The 24,186-nt window shown below is 44.3% G+C and overlaps 1 protein-coding gene across 1 annotated transcript in view; it reads right to left on the bottom strand.

The window, feature by feature from the left end:
• reck (reversion-inducing-cysteine-rich protein with kazal motifs) overlaps window positions 1–24,186 on the bottom strand; it is a 108,593-nt gene that overhangs the window by 30,366 nt on the left and 54,041 nt on the right. The window contains exons 5-11 of the mRNA XM_030399071.1: window positions 20,982–21,067; window positions 20,754–20,801; window positions 18,958–18,991; window positions 15,415–15,612; window positions 14,503–14,767; window positions 14,238–14,411; window positions 1,641–1,853 (exon numbers count right to left, since the gene is read on the bottom strand). Coding sequence (XP_030254931.1) covers window positions 1,641–1,853; window positions 14,238–14,411; window positions 14,503–14,767; window positions 15,415–15,612; window positions 18,958–18,991; window positions 20,754–20,801; window positions 20,982–21,067 — 1,018 coding nt within the window. The remainder of the gene's footprint in view (window positions 1–1,640; window positions 1,854–14,237; window positions 14,412–14,502; window positions 14,768–15,414; window positions 15,613–18,957; window positions 18,992–20,753; window positions 20,802–20,981; window positions 21,068–24,186) is intronic.

Genomic DNA, 24,186 nt, shown 5'->3' with positions numbered 1-24,186 from the left:
CCTGAGACACTCATCACTGATGAGGGACAGCTGAATTCACCTCATGCCTTTATGGAAAAAAATAGCTTGCTGAAAGTACACGTTCAACAATGACAGTTCTGAAGAAAGCAAATAATTAAGACTCATTGCACCAAACCAAATGCATAAAATTTGCCTTTTTGGGAGAGCATCAGTGCAAAAACGGATCATGGCCTCTGTAGGTACCATGTGGCCTTTTTGGATTACCTGTTTTGTTTTTGTTTTTGTTTTTTCAAAATCAGCAAAGCATGATTTTCCTCTCTTATTTTCCTTCAGGAGAAAGCAGATTTGTAAGTCCTAAATACACAAAACTGAAAAAAAAAAAGCCTGGAGGAATTTACTATTAGATTCCGGATTGTTGCTGAAAATAAGCTTGGTGAAAGTTTGAGTTAGAATACTGTGCAAGTCAGGACTACTAAGTAGTTGAGTCTACTTACTAGTCTACTTGCACATAATGACGTCTCCAGCAGCAGGATTAACATTATAGAGGGACGGGGTGTGAAAAATTCACTGTGCTCCTCTGTGATTTACCTCCTCGCTTCATATGATATTTTAACCATTAGGAAATCACAGGCTACGATCTGTCACATTCAGTAGTATAAAACCAAAAGCTGCCCAGGAGGGGAAGGCAGGTTAAGTCACTGTGTACGTGAATTTGAATTTTTGAATTTGGTTCTGGAGACACCTATTGAGTGGGATATAGTGCCTGCTGTTTATATGTCTGTCTTCCTATGGGGATATTTTTGTCACCAAAATATCGTCACAACTGTCTGATGGAGTCAAGAGATGTTACAGGTACGCAGTTGAACTCAAACGAGGGCTGACTTTGAAGATGGATGTGGTCTCATGTTTTATGTATTAATCAGTTCTGAATAGTCATGGGTCAGAACTGAACATGTTGTGTTGTTGCTGGTGTGAACCCATCGCAAGGTGGTCTCTAGTTATGTCTGTTGTCATACTATTTCCCATATTGGCCTATGTGCTGGTACTAGCATGTTTCCAAATTAGCAAAATAATTTTTGACCTCATCCATTTTCACAGAAAAACTAAAACAAAACCATTTTAGCTAAGAAAAGTAAAAGATAGAAGCACAAACAGCTCTTGACACAGAAAACAACTGAGAGATCTACTTTAAAATATGAAGACATCAATCAGGAGGACCAAAAGAGTCTTATTTATTTAATATTTGGATTTATTACCAGGGTGGATGTCAGAAAAAACATTTACATACACCCTCCAGACAGGATCAAAATTACCAGCGCAGGTGATGTTTCATCACCCAACTTAACTAAATTTAGTCCGAAAGGAATTTTTCTTTACATGTTGTTTTGTTTTCTAAGTGAATCTTGATAACAGCCAGCATCAGAATATTTACAGTCCTTATTGTTACCAAATGAATTTGGTTAAGTGACAGCAGACACTTTGACTCTGACACTTCTGGAATGTGATTAATTAAACAACTAATGTCAGTAAGTTGTGTTTGACAAGCCAACATATCTGTTGAAAAAACAATTGCATATTGGTATTGGTTTCACTCCACATTTTCCCTCCTGGTCATGTGGGACCTTTTAACCAGTTACTACTGTGTAGTATCTTGTCACTTGTAGGATGGTAGTACATACTTGCATATGACACTCCCTCTGGACTTGCTGTGGCAGGGTTTGATCTGCAGGGAGCAGGCCACAGCCTTCCACATGTCCGGCAGACACTTCCTGATGTCCAGCACAGGTATGTGCATGAAGGGCATCTTGATCGTGCCATTGGACCACAGCTTGATGTCGTTCATGGCGCCCTGGTCTGACTGGACATTACAGCTGCGGAACAGCTCAGTTGGCCTGTGGACAGAGACAAGAAGTCAATGTGACATAAAAAGCAATAATTATGTGGTCGATATCTGATTGCAGAATTAAGTAGCCTTGTTGCTGTCTGCTCTGCAGGTCTTATGGAGGGAGCTCAAGTCCCTCTGGGAAATGTGAGGATGGTTTTCTCCTTCCACTGCACCAGGAAGCGTCTTTGATGTCTGATTGGTGGGTTTGCTCTCTAGTGAGTCAGCTAATTGGTGGTTTAAAGAGAGGGTTCCAGGCAGAAGTTCTGGGTGTGGCTTCATCATTCCATTTACCCCTGATTAGTAGATGGTTTGTTTACACTGGAACAACTGTGTCTGTGTATGTGTGTGTGTGTATTTGTGTGTGTATTTGTGTGTTTTTTTATGTGTGTGTTTGTGTATGTATGTGTGTGTGTATTTGTGTGTTTTTTTATGTGTGTGTGTGTGTGTGTGTGTGTGTGTGTGTGTGTGAATAAAACCATGGATCCTTCATTTAATTCAACCCCAAAATGGTCAACCAGCAATCAGCTGATTGTTATAAGGAGACACTTGCTAAATACCTTTCTGACTTCAGTCATGGAGAACGGCAGCCCCTCAGTCTAATCAGAGCTGCTGCAGCATATACAATCAGGATTCCAAGAGTTCCAAAGGAGACATACAGTTTGTCCTTGTTCATGCTCAGAGGAACAAACCCAATCTATGAGGATAATACTGTTCATCCATTTTGCTATATGGTCTTCTTTTCTTTCGGGCAACAATTTGTTTTGACTAATTTCCAATTGATCCAATCAGCTTGAGAACCAATATCAATACGTATCACATCTGCTTTTAGTGGCATGAAAGTGATGTTATTATTGCATTGCACTGCTTTACTATCCAGACTGATAGAAAGCCTTCGTTGTTCAGGACAGTTTGTTTCCGTGACCTGCACATGTTCATGTCTCACAAGAACACAAAACAAAAATGGCAGACATATGGTGATATGTACTGACATAAACATTTCTGTCCTTTCTTGTATCCCTACACCTATCTGTGCACATGTATCCACACACTGAGATACATACATAACTTGACATCAATAAAAAAAGAATGATTTGCAATGAATCCTATCATATTGAGGATCATGCTCGAAATATTTAGAATGAAAAAAAGAGAAAAGAGGCTTTGTACCAGACTAAGTGACAAACTAATTTAAATCTGTGGAAAGCAAAACCCCTGTGATTAGTTTAAAGGCCAGTGTATACAATGTGAGAATGTGTAACTAAGTGTTTTTCTAGGGGAGACACTATGTCAGACAACAATGACAGCCACACCTTACAGCGATGTATTTATAGGACAGGATGCCAAAATCTGACCTCATTTGTTCCAACAGTGGTTTTTCACCTGGAGCACACTGTGATAATCGTCCTCATGTCCTTAACCATGTTACATGTTGTTACTGGCAAATAAAAGTATATGAATTAACCTGGTGCAACATGTGCCAGCTATCCATCACATTATGGAGCTAAATGTCAAATATCATAATGGAAACATTTACCAGTTTATCAAAATGGAGTCAGTGCACCCCAAATTAGGTGAATTTTGGATTGTTGAACAATGAACCTCCCACCACCAGCAGCAGCAGCAGCAGCAGCACATCTTACTGAGAAGATGCTCACTTGAAGCAGAGATTGGCCAGGTGTGAAAGTGACTCTTTGTTCCTCTCCACCCAACTACCTCTGTCACTTTCTGTAAGTACAGTTGTCTGCAACACTATGAATGCCTTTTCAAGAGAGACTATCTGAAAGTGTACGCTGTCATGCCCCTTCATTTCATCAAGACCTTTCAAGCTCACAGCAGACACATTTTCATGGTTTCATGCCAGGCGCTCTGACAGTTTGATATTTGCCCGTCTGTGCGAGGCAGCACAAAAAACAAATGCTTGTCATTTTGGTGGAAACTGTGTCATACGAGAACCATGTCTGAATCTACTGCAGGTTACACACTTAACGAGAGCAAAATAAATGGTAGATTGGAGCCAGTGATCAGCAAGTACACAATAATACTTCAAACATAAACACTTTAATGAAACATTATCCAGATAACAGATTAACTTAAATCAGCGTAACAAATCTTTGCTGCTGTCTGAAGGCAGCAGCACATACACATTATATTTAAAGATCTGCAACTTCTGATTGGAGAAGTGCTGCATCAGAGAGCATAGAGCTTCAGCACTTAAGGGTGGCCAATTTCATGTCAATTTAAAGCATAAGAATGAAAAAACTATTTTATGCCTGTTTTAGGGCCTGTTGCATATTGACAATACTGCCCAAATGCAACATTACTTCAGTCTCTGTGATGCTTGTATTTGGTCAACTAAGAAGGACTTGATTTTGAGGGAACTTGTAAAGGAACCAGTTCCTGAATTGGGATATACAGCGACTGTCATATCTGCCCTGCATTCATCGTTAGATGGTCACTTTTCACTTGTACTGCAATGCATCATCACAACCTCTAGGGGGCAGATACACTAACCATAAGGGAAGTAAAGAATCAATTAGTAAATGAAATGAACAAAGAATTAATGCGTTTGTGATCTAGTTAATTACTTCCTGTGTAAATGCATTACATCCAGAAACATCCAGGTCTGGGCACAGTGGTCTTAATCGTAGTTAGGATGATAGGTTTAGACACTTGTTTCTAATTTAAGGTTGAGGAACTTTTGTTTGCTTTTCACCCACACAGACAGAAAAAGACAGACGCTCACACACAGTTGTTATCCCCATGCTCCACCACCTCCAGAGCAGTGTTTGTCTTCCATGCTGCTCCAGGCTACACAGCCCAGCGTTTGAACCCCTCAGGGGAGGAGGAAACCACACAAGGCTCTCCAGGAGCTCATCAAAGGAAACTCAAAGAGCCTTACACACACTTTGTTTGCTTGAACATCAAATCCCACAATTTCATAGCATGGACTCCATACCACCCTGATTTAGAACCACACTTTGTCAAATTATTTTCTTTGTGAGTAATAACAGACAGCTCAGGGTGAACACTTGTCATTTGAACAACATTCAAATACTTGAGAGGGAGAGCTGCTGCCTGTGATACTCTCATTACGCTGCTCACCTTGAGAGGAGGCTGAGCGATTGCCTGGAACCTGAATGCATCATCTTCTCTGGGGTTGTAAAACAATAAAGGTTAAGGTTATACAGTTTTTGCTCAGAATACCAACTGCTGTCACAAGTGTAGTAGATCTGTGGTTGGACAAACATGGTCCCCAGAGAAAGAAGTCTAATGAATTTGTTTATCCCCAGACTTTTCATCCAGCAATGTCATCAATTAAAATTTCAGATCATCCATACTAGCATTAGCATTTTTTCTCATTGCACTGCTGTGCCTAAGAAGACCCTCACAGAGTCACTGGCATGGGTGTGGACCCATAGCCTTGCTTTACTGGTATTTATTTAGTTGTCCACATCAAGAACGATAACTATAATAATAACTATAAACATATCATTTTAATCAATTCAAGTGGATGGAAGTCACACCACTGTAATTATAACACAGCAGCAGTGGTGAATGATATCTCTGGGGTAACTTTTCAGAGGGATTTGATGAACCACGAAAACAGCCAATCAGATTTCATCTGAATTTACAAGGCCATGAATTAGCTTGATTTTAGCTAGCTTGACATTTTAGTACAAAATACTGTGCTTACAGTATTAGGTTCTAACTGAAGTGTACCTCTCTTATGTCAGCTTAATGATGTCGAACGTTACTCTAATAAGTGAATCTTGGTTAATTATAAGATTATTAAATGCATCGTAAAATTTGCCTTCAAATGAGGACACCTCCTGGCAGTAAGTGTTACAGGAATGACAGGAGGTCACCAACATCCATTTCCCTAAGCTGCCAACACAAGTGGAGTGCACAGCGCATGCTTGGTGCCACTGTTTACTGAGAGTTATTGTTCATTGGTGTGGATTTTAACATAATCATAATAATTTAGTCATAATTTTAGTTATCATATCAGCCACAAGTGTTAACTATGAAAGTACAGAACTGAGTCCATTTCTAAGAGGTCCTTAAATAAACTAAAATCAATAAACATATTTGTCCCTAATGACAAAAAATGTCCCCCTCCCAAAAACCGCTGTTAAAATACTACATATCAATATTTTTTTCCACTTTAAACAAGTCAATTTTTTAAAACTACTTCAGCCTGAAATATACATATCAAATATTAATTACATTTTGGGGATTTTTAAACCTTCAGAGGCCTTTATGTTTACATGGATCCACTGTTTTCTATTGATACAAAGGATGGTTCAAAGAGTGTGCTCCCTGAGATGGGCTCCTAAGATGGGTCAGTGATTGGCCGCAACATTAATCTTGATGCATTGTTATTTTCGTTGCTTTTTTTTGCAGTTTTTAATTGAACAAAATCACAAAATGCATCATTATTTTTTCTTAGATGGTGTATGTATCTGGTTGCGAGAGTCCAGCTCATGTCCACACATCCGAAACTTTGCAGAAGGAAGCCAGCTTATCATCACGGCGTCGGGATCAAGGTTAGTTGTCGTCGAAACGCAGTGGCTGATGTGGTGAAACCTCTTGTGGGACATCGTACCCTGGAAATTGCTCTGTCCTGACTTTTCACTCCAGAGGCTGAGGGTTGATTCATATTTAGACCTGTAAATGTTGGCCAAAATGAGCAGCCCGAAGTAAGCCTGCAGTTCCTCCCTGTTCACATCTCGCCAGTCTGGGTTTGAGCATCTCCCATGCAGGTTAGTCATGGCCACAATATGCTGCAGGATTTCCTCCGTCAGCAGCTGTTCAAAGCTGGATGTCAGGTCACTGATTCGGGCGGCGGCATAGTAAGTAGGTCCCAGGATCAAACCCCTGGCTGCTGGGACGTAGCAGAGCATCGCAGTGTTTGTGGGAGACCAAAAGATTTTTACATTTTTTGAAGTTCATCCTGCCACTGCTTCATCCATCTCCCCTCCGCTCTCATCTTCAGATGAATCTTCAGATGAGTTGGAGCTTGACTCCAGCTGGTCTGTTTCTACCTCTGAGCCTCCTATGTGCTGTCATGTCATCAACATCTCCAAAATGACTGCTCCTGCACCACTGCTCATATTTCGAACCACGGGTGCAGTGCACCTGCATGAACAACCGGAGCCAGAACCAAAGTCCAATTTTCTTTTGCAGTTTATAATGCAGAGTGTGGCCTTCAAAGAGAAAAGACTTATGAAGTTGGACACACTCACACACACACACACACACACATACACACACACACACACACACACACACACACACCATTATCCAACATCAATAGCGACACACACTACTCTTTTCAGTAACACGGCAGAAATTGCAGAAATGGAATTTTGCTGCATGCTTTGAAAGGAAAAAGTAGACATCTGGTAGACAAATATGAAAATAAAAAAATGAAGGCTAGTTGTTCAAAATGAAATCTTAACATAAAGGAATGTATTAGTTTATGTTAAGATAAATGTGGCATTTTCAATGGGACATTTTTGAATGACAATTCAATGAAAATTTGAGCTATATTCATTCAACACAGCCCAAATGGCTTGAAAATGAAAATAAAAAACCTGACTGGCATCAAGTTTATGTGTGATCTGATGTAGCCTGAGGTTCTATGTATAATGAAAAAACATTCTTTTTAAAGGTGTTTTAGGTCTAAAAGCCATTTCAGTCGATTCTTTCATCACCCTCAATACAGATTTCTCTAGACAACAGTTTTCAATTCAATTTTCACTTCTCTTTAGTATTGTCATGACTGTAGATCTGTCTGTCGTGTTCTTGTCTGGTTTTGTCTTGTGTTTTCTTGTATTTGATTTCCATGTCTCTGTATCTTGTCTTGTGTCTTGTTTTTCCCATGCCCTCATGTGTCCTTTAAGTTCTCCTGTGTTTTTCCTATGTTCCCTCTGGCTCCCTCTGTCCATTGCCCTGGTCCCTTCATGTTCTCATGTGCTCCTCCCCTTCGTTATCTCACCTGTTGGTCCACCTCACCTGTTCCTCGTCTTGTCATCAGTGTTTGTGTACTTAGTCTGTGTGTTTCCCTTCACTCCCTGTCTGGTCATTGTTCTTGTCAGCCCCTGTTTACGTCCGTGCTCTCGTCCATGTTCTTCGAGTCCCGTCTTGGTATGTTTTGGTTTTGAGTTTTCCATGTTTGATTTGTACTTTGCCTTTTTCTTTGCACTTTGTGGAACTGTTTTATTTTGCTACTTTGTCTTGCTGTTGTGTTGCTACTTTGCCTCTTGCCCCTGTTTTGTCTGCTTTTGGTTTTTTGATATCAGCTTTGGTAAAATAAAGCTCGCTTTTGTTTCCCAATATCCTTGCCTCCCGTGCTTGACTGCATTTGGGTCCACCTTCCCCTTATCCATAGTCTTCCCTTAAAACCCCGACCTGACAGAATGACCAGACCTCAAATGGACCCAGCAGTAAATGGCCTGGAGATAATCCGCTGGTACCAGGACTTTGTAACCAACCCCACCAGCAGGGCTCGGCAGATTGCTGCAAGCAACCTTTTTTTTCAGGCCACAGCCCAAACCCATGCCTCAGCTCCAGCCCCAGCCCATGCCGTAGCCACAGCTAGGCTACCAGCCCAGGCCTCAGTCTCGACCCCAGGGCCTGCAAGTCCTGAGGCGTCTCCTTTCTGGGGAACCCGCCTGGCCTTCAAGGTTTCCCCGCCTAGGAAGCGCCGCTCTCGGTGGCGTCCGGGCTCCTTGAGGTCTGGCGCCCTCCTTTGCTGTCCTTCGCCGACACCTGCCAGTGGCCTTCAGTCGGCGGCCCGGTCGACACCTGCCAGTGGCCTTCAGTCGGCGGCCCGGTCGACACCTGCCAGTGGCCTTCAGTCGGCGGCCCGGTCGACACCTGCCAGTGGCCTCCAGTCGGCAGACCTGATGGCGCCTGTTCCTGCCTGTGGCCTTCAGTCGGCGGACCTGATGGCGCCTGTTCCTGCCTGTGGCCTTCAGTCGGCGGACCTGATGGCGCCTGTTCCTGCCTGTGGCCTTCAGTCAGCGGACCTGATGGCGCCCGTCCCTGCTCCTCAGTCGGAGGCCCGGCCGAGGCCCGTCCCTGCACCTCGGTCGGAGGCCCGGCCGAGGCCCATCCCTGCACCTCGGTTGGAGGACCGGCCGAGGCCCATGCCAAGTCCTGTCCCTGCTCCTCGGTCGGAGGACCGGCCGAGGCCCATGCCAAGTCCCGTCCCTGCTCCTCGGTCGGAGGACCGGCCGAGGCCCGTCCCTGCTCCTCGGTCGGAGGACCGTCCGAGGCCCATGTCAAGTCCTGTCCCAGCACCTCGGTCGGAGGACCGGCCGAGGCCCGTCCCTGCTCCTCGGTCGGAGGACCGGCCGAGGCCCATGTCAAGTCCTGTCCCTGCTCCTCGGTCGGAGGACCGGCCGAGGCCCATGCCAAGTCCCGTCCCTGCTCCTCGGTCGGAGGACCGGCCGAGGCCCGTCCCTGCTCCTCGGTCGGAGGACCGTCCGAGGCCCATGTCAAGTCCTGTCCCAGCACCTCGGTCGGAGGACCGGCCGAGGCCCATGCCAAGTCCCGTCCCTGCTCCTCGGTCGGAGGACCGGCCGAGGCCCGTCCCTGCTCCTCGGTCGGAGGACCGTCCGAGGCCCATGTCAAGTCCTGTCCCAGCACCTCGGTCGGAGGACCGGCCGAGGCCCATGTCAAGTCCTGTCCCTGCTCCTCGGTCGGAGGACCGGCCGAGGCCCATGTCAAGTCCTGTCCCTGCTCCTCGGTCGGAGGACCGGCCGAGGCCCATGTCAAGCCCTGTCCCTGCTCCTCGGTCGGAGGACCGGCCGAGGCCCATGCCAAGCCCTGTCCCTGCTCCTCGGTCGGAGGACCGGCCGAGGCCCATGCCAAGTCCCGTCCCTGCTCCTCGGTCGGAGGACCGGCCGAGGCCCATGCCAAGTCCCGTCCCAGCGCCTCGGTCGGAGGACCGGCCGAGGCCCGTTCCTGCACCTCGGTCGGAGGACCGGCCGAGGCCCGTTCCTGCACCTCGGTCGGAGGACCGGCCGAGGCCCGTTCCTGCACCTCGGTCGGAGGACCGGCCGAGGCCCGTTCCTGCACCTCGGTCGGAGGCCCGGCCGAGTCCCACGCCAAGTCCAGCGCCTGCACCTCGGTCGGAGGCCCGGCCGAGGCCCGTTCCTGCACCTCGGTCGGAGGCCCGGCCGAGGCCCGTTCCTGCACCTCGGTCGGAGGCCCGGCCGAGTCCCACGCCAAGTCCAGCGCCTGCACCTCGGTCGGAGGCCCGGCCGAGGCCCGTTCCTGCACCTCGGTCGGAGGCCCGGCCGAGGCCCGTTCCTGCACCTCGGTCGGAGGCCCGGCCGAGGCCCGTTCCTGCACCTCGGTCGGAGGCCCGGCCGAGGCCCGTTCCTGCACCTCGGTCGGAGGCCCGGCCGAGGCCCGTTCCTGCACCTCGGTCGGAGGCCCGGCCGAGTCCCACGCCAAGTCCAGTGCCAGCTCCTTGGTCGGAGGCCAGTCCGAGGTCGTCTGCCGCCAGCGACCCTTTATTGGCTCACAGGCCACCAGCTCCCTGCGAACCTCTGTTGGTGGTCCGGCCAAGGCCCAGGAGGGTTTCCCAGTCAGCGATCCGGCCTCAAGAGGGCTTCAGCCTTCGCCTCCGCCGCCGGCCTCCAGTGGGTCCCAGCCCACGTCTTCGCCGCCGGCCTCCAGTGGGTCCCAGCCCACGTCTTCGCCGCCGGCCTCCAGTGGGTCCCAGCCCACGTCTTCGCCGCCGGCCTCCAGTGGGTGCCAGCCCACACCTTCGCCTTCGCCGCCGGCCTCCAGAACGCCTTCGTCTTCGTCGCCGGCTTCCAGAGCGCCTTCGCCTTCGTCGCCGGCCTCCAGAGCGCCTACGCCTTCGCCTTCGACTTCGTCGCCGGCCTCCAGAGCGCCTTCGCCTTCGACTTCGTCGCCGGCCTCCAGAACGCCTACGCCTTCGTCGCCGGCCTCTAGGGGGTCCCAGTCCACGTCCCAGGCCACGTCCCCGGCCTCTAGGGGGTCCCAGTCCACGTCCCAGGCCACGTCCCCGGCCTCTAGGGGGTCCCAGTCCACGTCCCCGGCCTCTAGGGGGTCCCAGTCCACGTCCCCGGCCTCTAGAGGGTCCCAGTCCACGCCCCCGGCCTCCAGTGGGCTCCAGTCCTCGCCTCCACCCTCCTGTTTGTTTGGACCTTGGCCCTCCTCCTGACCCCCCTCCACCCTCCCAGCCTCACTTGGACTCATGTTTTGAGGGACATCTTGGAGCTGTCCCTTGAGGGGGGGGGGTACTGTCATGACTGTAGATCTGTCTGTCGTGTTCTTGTCTGGTTTTGTCTTGTGTTTTCTTGTATTTGATTTCCATGTCTCTGTATCTTGTCTTGTGTCTTGTTTTTCCCATGCCCTCATGTGTCCTTTAAGTTCTCCTGTGTTTTTCCTATGTTCCCTCTGGCTCCCTCTGTCCATTGCCCTGGTCCCTTCATGTTCTCATGTGCTCCTCCCCTTCATTATCTCACCTGTTGGTCCACCTCACCTGTTCCTCGTCTTGTCATCAGTGTTTGTGTACTTAGTCTGTGTGTTTCCCTTCACTCCCTGTCTGGTCATTGTTCTTGTCAGCCCCTGTTTACGTCCGTGCTCTCGTCCATGTTCTTCGAGTCCCGTCTTGGTATGTTTTGGTTTTGAGTTTTCCATGTTTGATTTGTACTTTGCCTTTTTCTTTGCACTTTGTGGAACTGTTTTATTTTGCTACTTTGTCTTGCTGTTGTGTTGCTACTTTGCCTCTTGCCCCTGTTTTGTCTGCTTTTGGTTTTTTGATATCAGCTTTGGTAAAATAAAGCTCGCTTTTGTTTCCCAATATCCTTGCCTCCCGTGCTTGACTGCATTTGGGTCCACCTTCCCCTTATCCATAGTCTTCCCTTAAAACCCCGACCTGACAAGTATTGTGACTTGCTTTCAAATATCTGTTTTTAAATAAGTGTAGATAGCTATTAACCCCTTTCCACAGACAGGTTTAAAATTCTCCTCTGCCCTGCAATGTTTCAAGCTCCAAATAAAGCCTTATTTATTTATAAAAAAGCCTGTTTGCTGCCCGATACCTGTGGGTCACTTTTAAGTGTTACCAAGTTCTTCACAGACAATAAATGCTCCGGGACACACACAACGAGCAGATCATAACGTTTTTCTTACTTTGTTCAGAAACTCCAATGGTGATTCACAAGAATTTATAGCTGCAGTTATAATAACCACACACCAAATATTTCTACAGTAAACAATAACTGACCTCCTTGTTAATATTTGATCCTCTGATCTATTTGAGTCCCTTGTTATAAGACAAACTCACATCTCACCTGAGGGTCAAAACATGGTCATGACCCAGGCTTCTCACAACGCTCAGTTTCAAGTGGCTGAGAGACTCTGTGTTTGCCTCTCTCACCAGGTGACCTGCAGACTGCTGTGTGTATGTGTGAAGCACATTTGAGTTTGTTTTGATGTATGCGTGTTAGTGCGACTTCCCAGCGCAGCCTTTGAAGCTCTTCCATTTGGCCTTTGGCCCCATCTGTAGACAGTGTGTAAAACATGCTGTGGTTCTGATAACGCCAGGGTCACACTGGGTTCAGTATCAATCTGTTTCTTGTTTTCTCTCTCCTTCAGGCTTTAAATGACGCACTTTCACACAGATGTTCAGAAGCAAAGTGAAAGGATGAAGGAATGAGTGTGAAAATCCAAAATAATTTAATGAGAGTAGAGGCTTCATTTTCTGAATATCAACCAAGTGTGCAGGCTTTTGATTACAGCAGCTGTGAAGACTGTAAAACATTAAAATGTTAATTCTTTACAAAATACTGTAGAAGAGTTGCAGTTTTTTGTTGAAGAACTGATTTTTTTTTCATTTATGTTAAGTGTCAGTGTTAGAAATAAAAGCAGCTGAAAGCAGTGGAAGTGAACTCAGTAATGTTGGTTCCTGTATGCCTTGAGTTGTCAATTTACAGGTAATCACTGAAAGAAATGAAGCTCAGTGTGGGTTCAGTCAGGAACATTATCTTGACATTTATTCATTCACAACTCTCTCTATCTTACTCTCTCTCGCCCTAATAAACTAAGAAATCAGTTGACCAGTGGCACTTACTCTTCCAGTTACACCAACCAGATTTTTTTCTAGATTAAAACCACCAACCAGTCATGGTGTTACCGTACAATTTTAAATCTGGTCTCCTAACTGCTGTTGTCAGTATTGATTCAGTGAAAAATCATTGCGACCCTCCTCCACACCATTCACCTCCAGTCCACCTCATCACATCCAGATCTTCAGCCATTCTCTCCACCCATCTCCACCAGTGTCTAGGCTCCATCAGGGGGGTTTCCTATACTACTCAAGGCTTCACCCTCCCTCTTAAAGGTTAATGGACATCACAATGGGGCCTAATTGCCAAAGACTCCTATTTCTCATCTGATGTGCATGTTACAATAAGTATTCATCAATTCAAAATTTTTAGAGCTAGGGGCAGTCCAAATAAGAGCCCTGTAAATATTGGAAGTGTGAGCCAGTGTGTGAGCAGAGACAGCAGTTGAGATTAGGTCTGTCACTATATCATATCTTTGATGTGCCATTATTGTGGCAAAAAGAAGTCATGGGTAGAGTATCTGACATGATTTTGTGCAGCACTAGTAGTAACTCACTGTGATAGTATTTACAGTAGCTAGCTCGTTACTGCATCTTCTTCTTTTTCCATTTTGCTGGTGGCAACCAGCATTAAGGCACATTAATGTTGCCCACTGTGGCAAAGAATCGCAAGATATTATCATACAGAATGTGTATTATTAAGATACAACATTTGTCAATACCAGCATATCACCACACCTCTAACTGACATATCAACTGAAGTAGTTGGACTGTTAGCTGAACTAAACATGTGAAAATGTCAGTTGAAGATGAAACACTTGAGCTGTTTGAATGTCTTTTTAATGTTGAAAATTCTCCCGATAACTCATCAAAACACGCGTGTCATCTATCACAATATGAGATAAATATGCTCTGGTTAATCACTTGTTTCTGAAAGCATCTGGTCAAAAAAAACATTTTGTCTGAGGACGAATTGTGTTTGCTGATGGGAACGTAAAACAAGTTATACTGGTGGGGGTCAGACTGACAAATAGTAGCTTTGAAATGCAGAACGTTTCTGAATCCTTTGTGTTGTTTTGGAGAAAGCTGTGATCACTGTTTGTCTTTATGTTAACATACAAATGTGATTTAATTGTGAGACAGTTAGATATGTACTATACCTAAATAGTTTCAAAATATCATTAGTGGGTAAAATACTGGGCACAGATAAAGAGAAGAGCTGCGAAGGGAAGCTGGCCTATATGAATTCAACCCTGCTGAGTCTCTAGGTCTCACCTGTTGTTGAAGTTGGTGCAGTAGGCAAGGTCCTTGCAGCCCAGCTGGCAGGGCTCTCTGACATCCGCCAGGCAGTTGATGAGCTCTGTCTCCACTAGGTTGTACTCACACAGCTGGTCAAAGTCCTGCCATGTCTGGCCTCCCCAGTTGGTGCTAATCTCCTGACACATGTCCCTGTCAGAGCAGAGTACAAACATATTTCACCTCAACCTGTGCTAAGCCTCAGAATATATGCATAAATGTACTGGCTTTCACTGAGCTATACCTGCAAAGTGAGGTGTTAGCCTTGGAGCAGCAGTGCAGCTTGGCACAGTCCATCTTCGCAGGATGGGGGGTCTCCTCTTCGGGTGGGGAAGGAGGGTGGGCGCTGCCCAGAAAGCACTGCCACATGGGTTCCTGAGGGAGAGGCTGGGAGCCACACTCGTCGATCAAACCCTCCATGATCTCATGCTCTGTGCTCATGGTGCGAAGGATTCGCCGGCAAGCCACCTGGCAGTGGGTAGCTTCTGCCCGGTCACAGCAGTACAGACCTGGAGAGGACACATGGACTGATAAGTGATGGAAAATGTACTGTGTGATATAACACATCACTCCCACCATAAAGAATTACATATTCTGCAATAGAAGATGTTATCCATGTAGCCCACACCTGTTTCTATGTGGAAAATAGCATCCAACAAGTTGGTGGTGTGTCAGCTAAGGAGGTTAACAAGTTTTCAAGTAATTCTAAAACCAATCCTGAAAGCTGAGGGAGCAGCATTTTTCAGTAGGAGGCTCCCATCTGCTGTCCTTCCCAAGTGAAGTGTATCAATCATGAAAGTTGGATCACATGAGTAAGGGTGGACTGAAAGAACATGACATCAGAAAGCAAAGATGAACAATGAAAGATGAACAATGGAGAAAATCTACACCACAGGCAAAAGACTGTATTCAGAATAGCAGTGGTAGGTCGGAGGTGAAACTGAGTTGGTCAGAGGAAGATATCTCAAAATCTGGACAAATAACAACAAAACCTGTGCATGAATATACTGTATATCACAGGAGCAAATATGTTCTTCAGAGATGGTAAACCCTAACCCCCTACAGCCAGCTACAGGCAAAATAAGAATATATCTGTTTTACACGAATGAATCCAGTGCTCCTGTATGTGGGCAGTATAAACTGTAAATGGCCTTACTGTCTATAGGGCTCCGTATGGGGTAGGACTTGGTGAAGTTGCTGACGCAGCTGAGCAGCTGAGCGCTGTGACTCTGACAGTACTCTTTGACTGCATTGATCTGAGACACGGTGGGGGTTGAGTCCGTCCTGAAGATGGCCTGGCAGTACTCTCTGCAGGTGGTGTGACGACCTGCATAGCTGCAGCATGTGGAGCCCACTGGAGGAACACACAAAAACCTACATCAAACATCACACAGGCTTTTGTGAGTAATCAGGTACAGACTTTTAAATGTGTTTGTATGTATGATGTATGTGTACTTTAAATAACTTATTTCAAACTTTCTGTTAATGTAACTTGTAAACTGTGATTTGTTGCTCTTTTCTGTACACGCAACATCTATTGCATGTCTGTCCGTCCTGGAAGAGGGATCCCTCCTCTGTGGCTCTTCCTGAGGTTTCTTCTATTGTTTTTTTTACCCTGTTTAAAGTTTTTTTTTTTTCATCAACATGTGAAGTTTTCCTCACTAGAATCGAGGGTCTAAGGACAGAGGATGTTGTTCACTGTACAGATTGTAAAGCCCACTGAGGCAATGTGATTGTGATTTTGGGCTATATAAATAAAATTGATTTGATTTGATTGATGTGTGTGTGTGTGTGTGTGTGTGTGTGTGTGTGTGTGTGTGTGTGTGTGTGTGTGTGTGTGTGTGTGTGTGTTGGGGCACTCGTGGAGCAGCAAGAAGAAGCAGAAACGTCTTTCGACAATGATTACCATTAACTCACCTGCGTGTCAAACAATCAAGCGGTGGAAAAGCTTCTAATGTGGAAAGCTGTTATTCAGTGGACTAGTTCCAGATGTTTGCTTAAGTGTATGAATATATGTGTGTGTGTGTGTGTGTGTGTGTGTGCAGAGTGGTAAAAAATACATATTTCTTTCTTGTTGCCAGCGTCATTTTCTTTGCTGCTGTGTGTTGGGGCAGCAGCTTCAGAGCCAGTGACATGAACAGACTTGATAAAATCATCAAGAAGGCTGGCTCTGTACTTGGTCTCAGGTTGGAGTCTTTTGAGACCGTGGTGGAGAGGAGAACGCTGAATAAACTGTTATCCATCATGAACAATGATCAGCACCCTCTCCATCACACAGTAGACAGACAGCGGAGCTCCTTCTCTCACAGACTGCTCCAGCTCCGCTCTCAAAGGGACGGATACAGGAAATCTGTCCTGCCACATGCCATCACACTGTACAATAACAGCTAAAACTCTGGTCATTACACATATTGTCTGTGCACTTTGGTTTTATACACTCTGTTCACCGCACCTTATATTTTATCTTGCACTACAGTCACTCTGCTTATTTATACATTTGTAAATACTAATTGTACATTTACATTTGTAAATATTTCTTGTACATTTCTTACATTCTGTACATTTTTTACATTTTGTACATTATTTTGTTTTTGTTTCTATTGCTATTTAATATGTCTAGGTTGTTCCTCATATTTCATTGTGTTGTTATTGTCTCTGTGTAATGCTGCTGCTACACCGTAATTTCCCAGCTTGGGATCAATAAAGTATATCTATCTATCTATCTATCTATCTATCTATCTATCTATCTATCTATCTACATAAATCAAATCACCAAAACTGCCTTCTTCCACCTCAAAGACATAGCCCATCTCTGTCCATCACTCTCTGCTACAGAAACCCTGATCCATGCCGTCATCACTTACAGAATTGACTACTGCAACAGCATCTTCTATGGCACACCATACAAACTTTTTATATTTCTGTTTTCAACCTGTAAAGTGTCGTTGTGTACCTGAAAAGCACTATATAAAATAAATGTATTATTATCATCATCATTATTATTATGATTATTATGATTATTATTATTATGATTATTATTATTATTACTATCAAACACTATCAAACTTTGTGGGTCTACCAGGACTTAGGAGGTAACCACTATCACTGGCTACTTCTCACAACATGATGTAAGGGTTGACATGATTGCAAAAAAAAAAAAAACAGTCATCGGTGCAGTGGTGAAAGAGCACCAGTGATGATGACTATAAATAATAGTGCTGAGTGGTCACATGCTGATGTGGCATTATTATAGATCTTACCGCATTTCTTGCTTAGGCCTGCCCTACTGCCTCCATATTCTGCCTGTGATTGGGTTACCCTGATATCCTGAAACTGATCAATTTCACTCCTCATGCCCACCCTAACTAACCCAACTAACAAGGCAACCAGTCAATCGTACAGTAGGCAGGTCTTGGGAAGTAAAAGCAGTAGGATCCATAAAAATGCTTTGTTGGGCTAATCAGCTAAAATGCTGAAGCTAAAAGATGTCTATTAGCATCATGAAGCAGTGATAATAGATTTGTAATCAGATAGCAACCCTCTGAATAAGAATTGAATCAGTGAAATTGCAGTCTCAACCAGTCAATATGCTGAGTCAGATAACATCACATTTCAAGCAAATTTCTGTTTTGCTAAGTTGTGTATTGCAGGTATTTAAACACTGTACTGTACCGTACTTTTACTGATTTATTGGTAAAGTGTGATTGTTTTCAGAAAACTACCAATGCTATACTCTGCTGGGTTTCAAAGAAATATTTTGACAAGTTGTGAACCATTTTTATTCACTTTCTCTCTGAGAGTGCGATAAGCAGATTTACACCATTCTCATGTTTGTATGATGAAGATGAAGCTACAGCCAGCAGGCAGTTACCTTAGTTTAGCAAGACTAGGTAGACTAGAAATAGGGGACAGATAGCCTGGCTCCACCCAAGGTAATACAATCCCCCTACCGGTGCCTCTATCTCTATCTAACTCTTAAGATAAAGTAATAAAGTGATATTTTCCCAAAAAGCCCAAAATACTGAACTTTTCTTTAAAGCTTCTTTGCAGGGAGAAAAGAGACATTTGTCTCCTTGGTCAATGCTCGCACAGTGAGAAAAAATGTTCACTCATACAGTAACATGGCAGTGAATCATTCTCTCTCTTTGCTGATGCAGAGCACAATACTGCTCAATACTACTACAATAATACTGCATATGAAGTGATAGTGGATGTTGCCACTGATGGATGTGCGTAGTCGACAGCTGATCATTGCACCCACTACACATATGTGACTGTTTATCAATATATTCTTATATACATCAAACAGTGCCTCTGATGGTTTATGTATTCCTTTACTTTTTGGTCCTGAATGTTGTCTCACTGACAGTGACTGGACCCGTGCTCTGTAGGTTGAATCCAGTCCTGACTGACAAACATTAGACCTCTCAGCAGGAAGTTACTGACCTCACATCCTGCCAAGTGAACGACATGGCTGTGCTGTGAGTGTGCATCTGTGCATGTTGTGCTTTGACAGTATGTGTGTCACAGTGCAAGAATGAGACACAGAGCAAAAAAGACAAGAAATACAAACAAGCCTATCTACTGGTCCAAGAAGATATCAGCGTGCTGGAGGGGTTTATTTATTTATTGGCTGGACAGAGAGATGAGATCAGTGCTTGGCTTCTTCACTGATCTTCTTGTGTGAGGAACAACTTACTTTCATTTTTGGTGATGCAGCTGTAGAGGGAGTTCTGAAATGAGAAGAGTAAAGCTATATAGTGAAGTCACTATTTTAACAGAGAATTAGAGTGTACGATAATGCTCTACCTCACAGGCTCCAAAACCTTTTTCTGGCCTTAGTGTGATTTTTCCATCTTAACTCAGGGATTTGTGTGACCTTAACCCAGGTTGGGACTGCTTTATTTTATCATTAAGCTGTGAAAACATTCTCATCCTAATGAAAACATTTATTAGTTAACGTTGAAGAGAACTCCTTTATCATTGATGATTTAACTTAAGGCAATATTATCTAACTGTTTTACCTTAAAATAACAGCCTCAAACTATGCTGAGGGACCTTGTCTCGTAATAAGATGAATGGTGTCTCTGTCACTGCCAATTGGCCCACTATCGCTTGTTTCAGCACTATGGAGTTTCAGTGAGAGGAGTGGATCAAGTTTTTAACACATAACAGTGTTGTAATGGTGGAATGAGTTAGCTCCTACACATTGTTACACCGGTGTTACACTCAGAAAATGTGGGGGAACCAAACTGCACAATATGATTATTTCCACACTATGTTAATTTAAAGAAAACGTACAATATGCCAATGATAAACTAACACGATAATATTGACAATTAAGAACATGATCAGGTTAGGGCATTGGATCTGTATGAGGACAACAATCGAATCTCGTTTTTTTAAAAGTTATTCTCTGCCATGCTTTAAGAACTTAGTGCAACAACCACCGATCTAAATTTTTTACTGACATTGGCTCCCAAAAATTGGTTTCAGCAGGGGGCTGGTTACTCAATTATAAAACATAATGGGCAAAAACTATGAAGCCAACTCTGAAAGTAAGAGGCAGGAATGGATACGAGGCATACAAAAGGACATTTCATTCAGATAAATGGGGACAATTGACTGAAATAAATACTGTACAATGTAACATGATATAATATATATAATATAATCAACGGTGACATCTTTTTATAACTTTAGAAACTAATATTATATTAATTCATGCTTTCACACACTAATTCTTTTGTGGTAAGTAGTAGAAGTAAAGGTTAGAAAGAAGAGGTTAGAAGTTATCAGGAATCGTGGTAGTAATATACTGTCTTCTAAATTCTACTTAATCATTATTGGTCATGTCAGAATAAGAGAACATGGGTTTTTAAAAATTGTAAACTACAGTAGAAACAAAGTTAAAGGGATATTCCGGTGTAAGTTTAATCCATGTTCTAACACACCGTGACACCGAGTAGGACCCCCCATCGAGAGATAAAGTTTGCAGAGCGCTAGCTCACATAGCTTTAGCAACCTCAGTCGATAACCGAGTGCAGTAGAGTACCGCAGTAATAATCATCATTGAGCTGCGGAACTCTACTGCACTCGGTAATCGACTCACAGGGCTTCCCCACAACAAGGAAGGCTTCTCGGGTGGTGAGATTTGTTTATCTATTCCGACAAATACGGCAACGATATCAAATGATTGATGCCTCGAAATATGTGCTGCGACCCTATTTCCAATGTTGCTGAAGTTTGGTGCTGTTGTGAGCATTATTTGTGGCTTTTTGATGGCGGTTTATATTTGGACCTATTTACTGCAATGTATTGTTGTCGTGTGGTCGTTTCTGAGGATGCTAACACTACGTTAGCTAGCGCTCTGCAAACTTTATCTCTCGAGGGGGGGTCCTACTCGGTGTCACGGTGTGTTAGAACATGGATTAAATTTACACCGGAATATCCCTATAACCAGCAACTATGTAACTTCACTGAAACTGGACTTACCTCTGTGACCTTTTTGCATACTTTTGTTATGTCATTTTTAGATGATGCCTGGAAAGGAAAAGAAAAGGAACTCAAAGCATGTCAACTCCATCATGAAAGCACAGAGCAGCCAACCACAGCTAGGTAGGTAGAGCTAACATAAACATGAATACATGATAATGAAAAACTAATGTGAGGTCAGTCATTCTTAAAAACAAAGTTGCACATGCTCTTTTGATGATCTCTCACCTGTCTGCATTCCCTGCGACACTCAGCTGAGATCGCCAGCTCGCAGCAGCCTAGCCCCACCCAGCCGTCTGACTTCCTGGATACTCCTGGAGTTAAAACAAACAACCCAGAATCAACCATATGTCATCTCATCTGTTTTAGGGAGGGTAGCTTATAGAGTTTATGAAGACCGATTTATTTATGGGGACAATGCTGAAAAGCTTTATATATGTTACATTATAAGGTGGACCTGTATGCATCAGTCAGTCTGCTGTTCTACCTAGTTGTCATGTCCAGGAATTATACACTGCCCTGGTACGTACTTTCACTACTGACGGATGGACATCAAAGACAACAAAGAGCCACCAACACTTGACTCTGTGACTCTTGACTGAGTTAAACATTAATCACGTCAAAATGCATAAATGCTACAGCTGGCTTTTACTATTTGGCTAACAGTTAGATCATTATAAATATCATATATTTATTTGATTGATATACATTATTATAATAATATAAACTTTTTTTTAATGAATGGCAAACATTTTATTTTTTATTTGCCCTACTTTACCCACACCATACAGAGCTGTCGATTTTAACATCATTATAGATTGAGTTCCAACAAAGAACTGAAGAAAAAAAAATCATTAATTGAAGTTGCCATGTCCAGGAGGGGTAGTTACACCGACAGAGTAAACCTCTAAAAGCTACTTGAATGCAGTGAACATCATAGAATCGATGATATCTATGGAGCCAGAACGGTGACTTTAAAATTTGGCATCCAAAAAAAGAAAAATTGGCATTGAAAACAAAACCAGTACTGAAAAAAGAAAAACTGTCATTGAAACATTTGTATTGAAAACAGTTGTATTGGCATTGAAACAAGTATTGGCACTGAAAAAAGAAAGCAATTCAAATAATTCAAATCCGAAAAATCTTATTATTTTATTTTATTGGGATTTTTTTGTCTTCATGTCATTTTTTTTCAGTGACAGATTTTTTTTACAATGTCAGTTTTTTTCAATGTCACTGATTTTCAGTTTCAACTTTCTGTGCCGGCCGTCTCTGGGCAACACAGAGTCCAACTACCTCACAGACTTTTCTTCAAGCTCTCTCCTGATGTGTCCAAGTCTCTGTGTATCTGGTTCTGTCCCGGAGCTCCTGAGCTTCGGTCTCTATATGCATATGGAGTGTGGTCTAGTACCGGTGCGCCGGGCACGGAGCATTAGCCACAGTTAGCACAACAGTAGAACAGCCTGTTGCTCCGAGCCGGGGCTGCAGCGCCGACAGCAGCGCTCTGGTCTACTCTCCGAGCTCTGTGCCACCTACCGCTACTGGAGACTGGAGCTCCCGAGCTCCGGTATCTATATGCGTATGGAGTGCGGTAGTGGTATGGAGCTATTGGCATTAGCCTCAGCTGTGTCGCTCCGAGCCGGGGCTGCCTCGCCGACAGCAGCGCTCCGTCTGTGCCACCGCACTGCTGCACACGCATACAGAGACCGGACAATAAAAGAGAGTGCTGGGAGAAAAGTCAGTCAGTTCTGAAAATATGTGTCTGTTACTTGATTACAGCCGTCTGTTGTACTGTTGTATGAACCACAGTAGCACAATCACAGCTGACTTTACCCGCATATTGACTTGTTGAGTTTATTTGCTTCGACTCAAAGGAGTAATTGTAGGAATAGTGATATTATTCACGTGAACTTAGTTTATAGGGGAGCTCCTGTTTCTGGTAGCGGTAAGGTGGCACAGAGCTCGGGGAGCAGACCAGAGCGTTGCAGTCGGCGAGGCAGCCCGGCTCGGAGCAACAGGCTGTTCTACTGTTGTGCTAACTGTGGCTAATGCTCCGTGCTCAGCGCCCCGGTACTACTACCACACTCCATATGCATCGGGAGCTCGGGGACTCGGGAGCTCCGGGACAGAACCAGATACACAGAAACTTGGGCACATCAGGAGAGAGCTTGAAGAAAAGTCTGCCAAGTCTGTGTTGCCCAGAGACGGCCGGGTACAACGGTATTGTGGCTGGACCGTCCAGCCCCACCTTCCTGCAGGCTGCTGCCATTACCTTCTCAAATGATATGCAAACCGCGCTCTACTTGCCCCTCCCCTCAGGCCCCTCCCTCTTGACGCCAAAACAGTGACAGAAAGTTGAAACTGAAAATCAGTGACACTGAAAAAAAACTGACATTGTAAAAAAAATCTGTCACTGAAAAAAAAGTGACATGAAGAAAAAATCTGAAGATTGTCATTGAAAAATACAAAAAAATCCCAATAAAATAAAATGATAAGATTTTCGCATTTGAATTATTTGAATTACTTTCTTTTTTCAGTGCCAATACTTGTTTCAATGCCAATACAACTGTTTTCAATACACATGTTTCAATGACAATGTTTCTTTTTTCAGTACTGGTTTTGTTTTCAATGCCAATTTTTTTTTGGATGCCAAATTTTAAAGTCACCGTTCTGGCTCCATAGATATCTCACAGTCTGAGTAGATCTGAGGGTGGCTTGTTCCTTAACTGGCTGGATCTTTACAGACTCCTGAGGCACTCTGGACGCCAGTGTTAAGTGGGTACAAAAAGGTAAAAATAACAATACCTCCCAATCTGGATGCTATTAGGCTTCTGACAGGTAGATATGTTCCAAGCACAGGCAGCAGGCCAGCGGCCTCTGATCCCCTGCCTGCTTTCGGCTATGCTGAGGCCCAGCTCTCTTCACTGCTTTAACAGCTTCACAAGCTACCATCTCTTCTCATGCAACCAGATACAGTACAGACAGTAGATACAGCTGGGGATGAATGTCATGATTCATGTAAGAGTCAAAGTGTTTGAGTCACTTTGACTTGTTGTCCGCTCATTCTATTTATTCAAGCAGATGTGGAAAACTCTTCGAGTCCACGTTTTTACAAATTTGTCCGAACAGCTAGCCTAAATTCTGTGACCTGTACGATGACGGCCTCATCAAAGTTTAAATATTGGTATAAATATAAGAATGAAAACAACTGTGTACCTATCTACATCATTTCTCCCCTTTACACTGCTTTTAAAGTCAAAACCAACACTGTAACTGCTAAGCTGCTAAGTGTTTCAGCGCAACCCCGTCTGAAGTGGGTGTAGGAGCTCAAGCACACATTGAGTGAGCAAATAACATCATTTCAATCATTTTGGGGCTTCCGGAGACATTAAGTAAGCTCCAGAGATGGTTTGTGGACTATGAAACTTCAGTC

The sequence above is a fragment of the Sparus aurata genome, chromosome 19 (genome assembly GCF_900880675.1).
Source record: "Sparus aurata chromosome 19, fSpaAur1.1, whole genome shotgun sequence".
Taxonomy (NCBI): domain Eukaryota; kingdom Metazoa; phylum Chordata; class Actinopteri; order Spariformes; family Sparidae; genus Sparus; species Sparus aurata.
The sequence above is the reverse complement of the archived record's forward strand: the minus strand, read 5'-3'. Positions and strand labels throughout refer to the sequence as shown.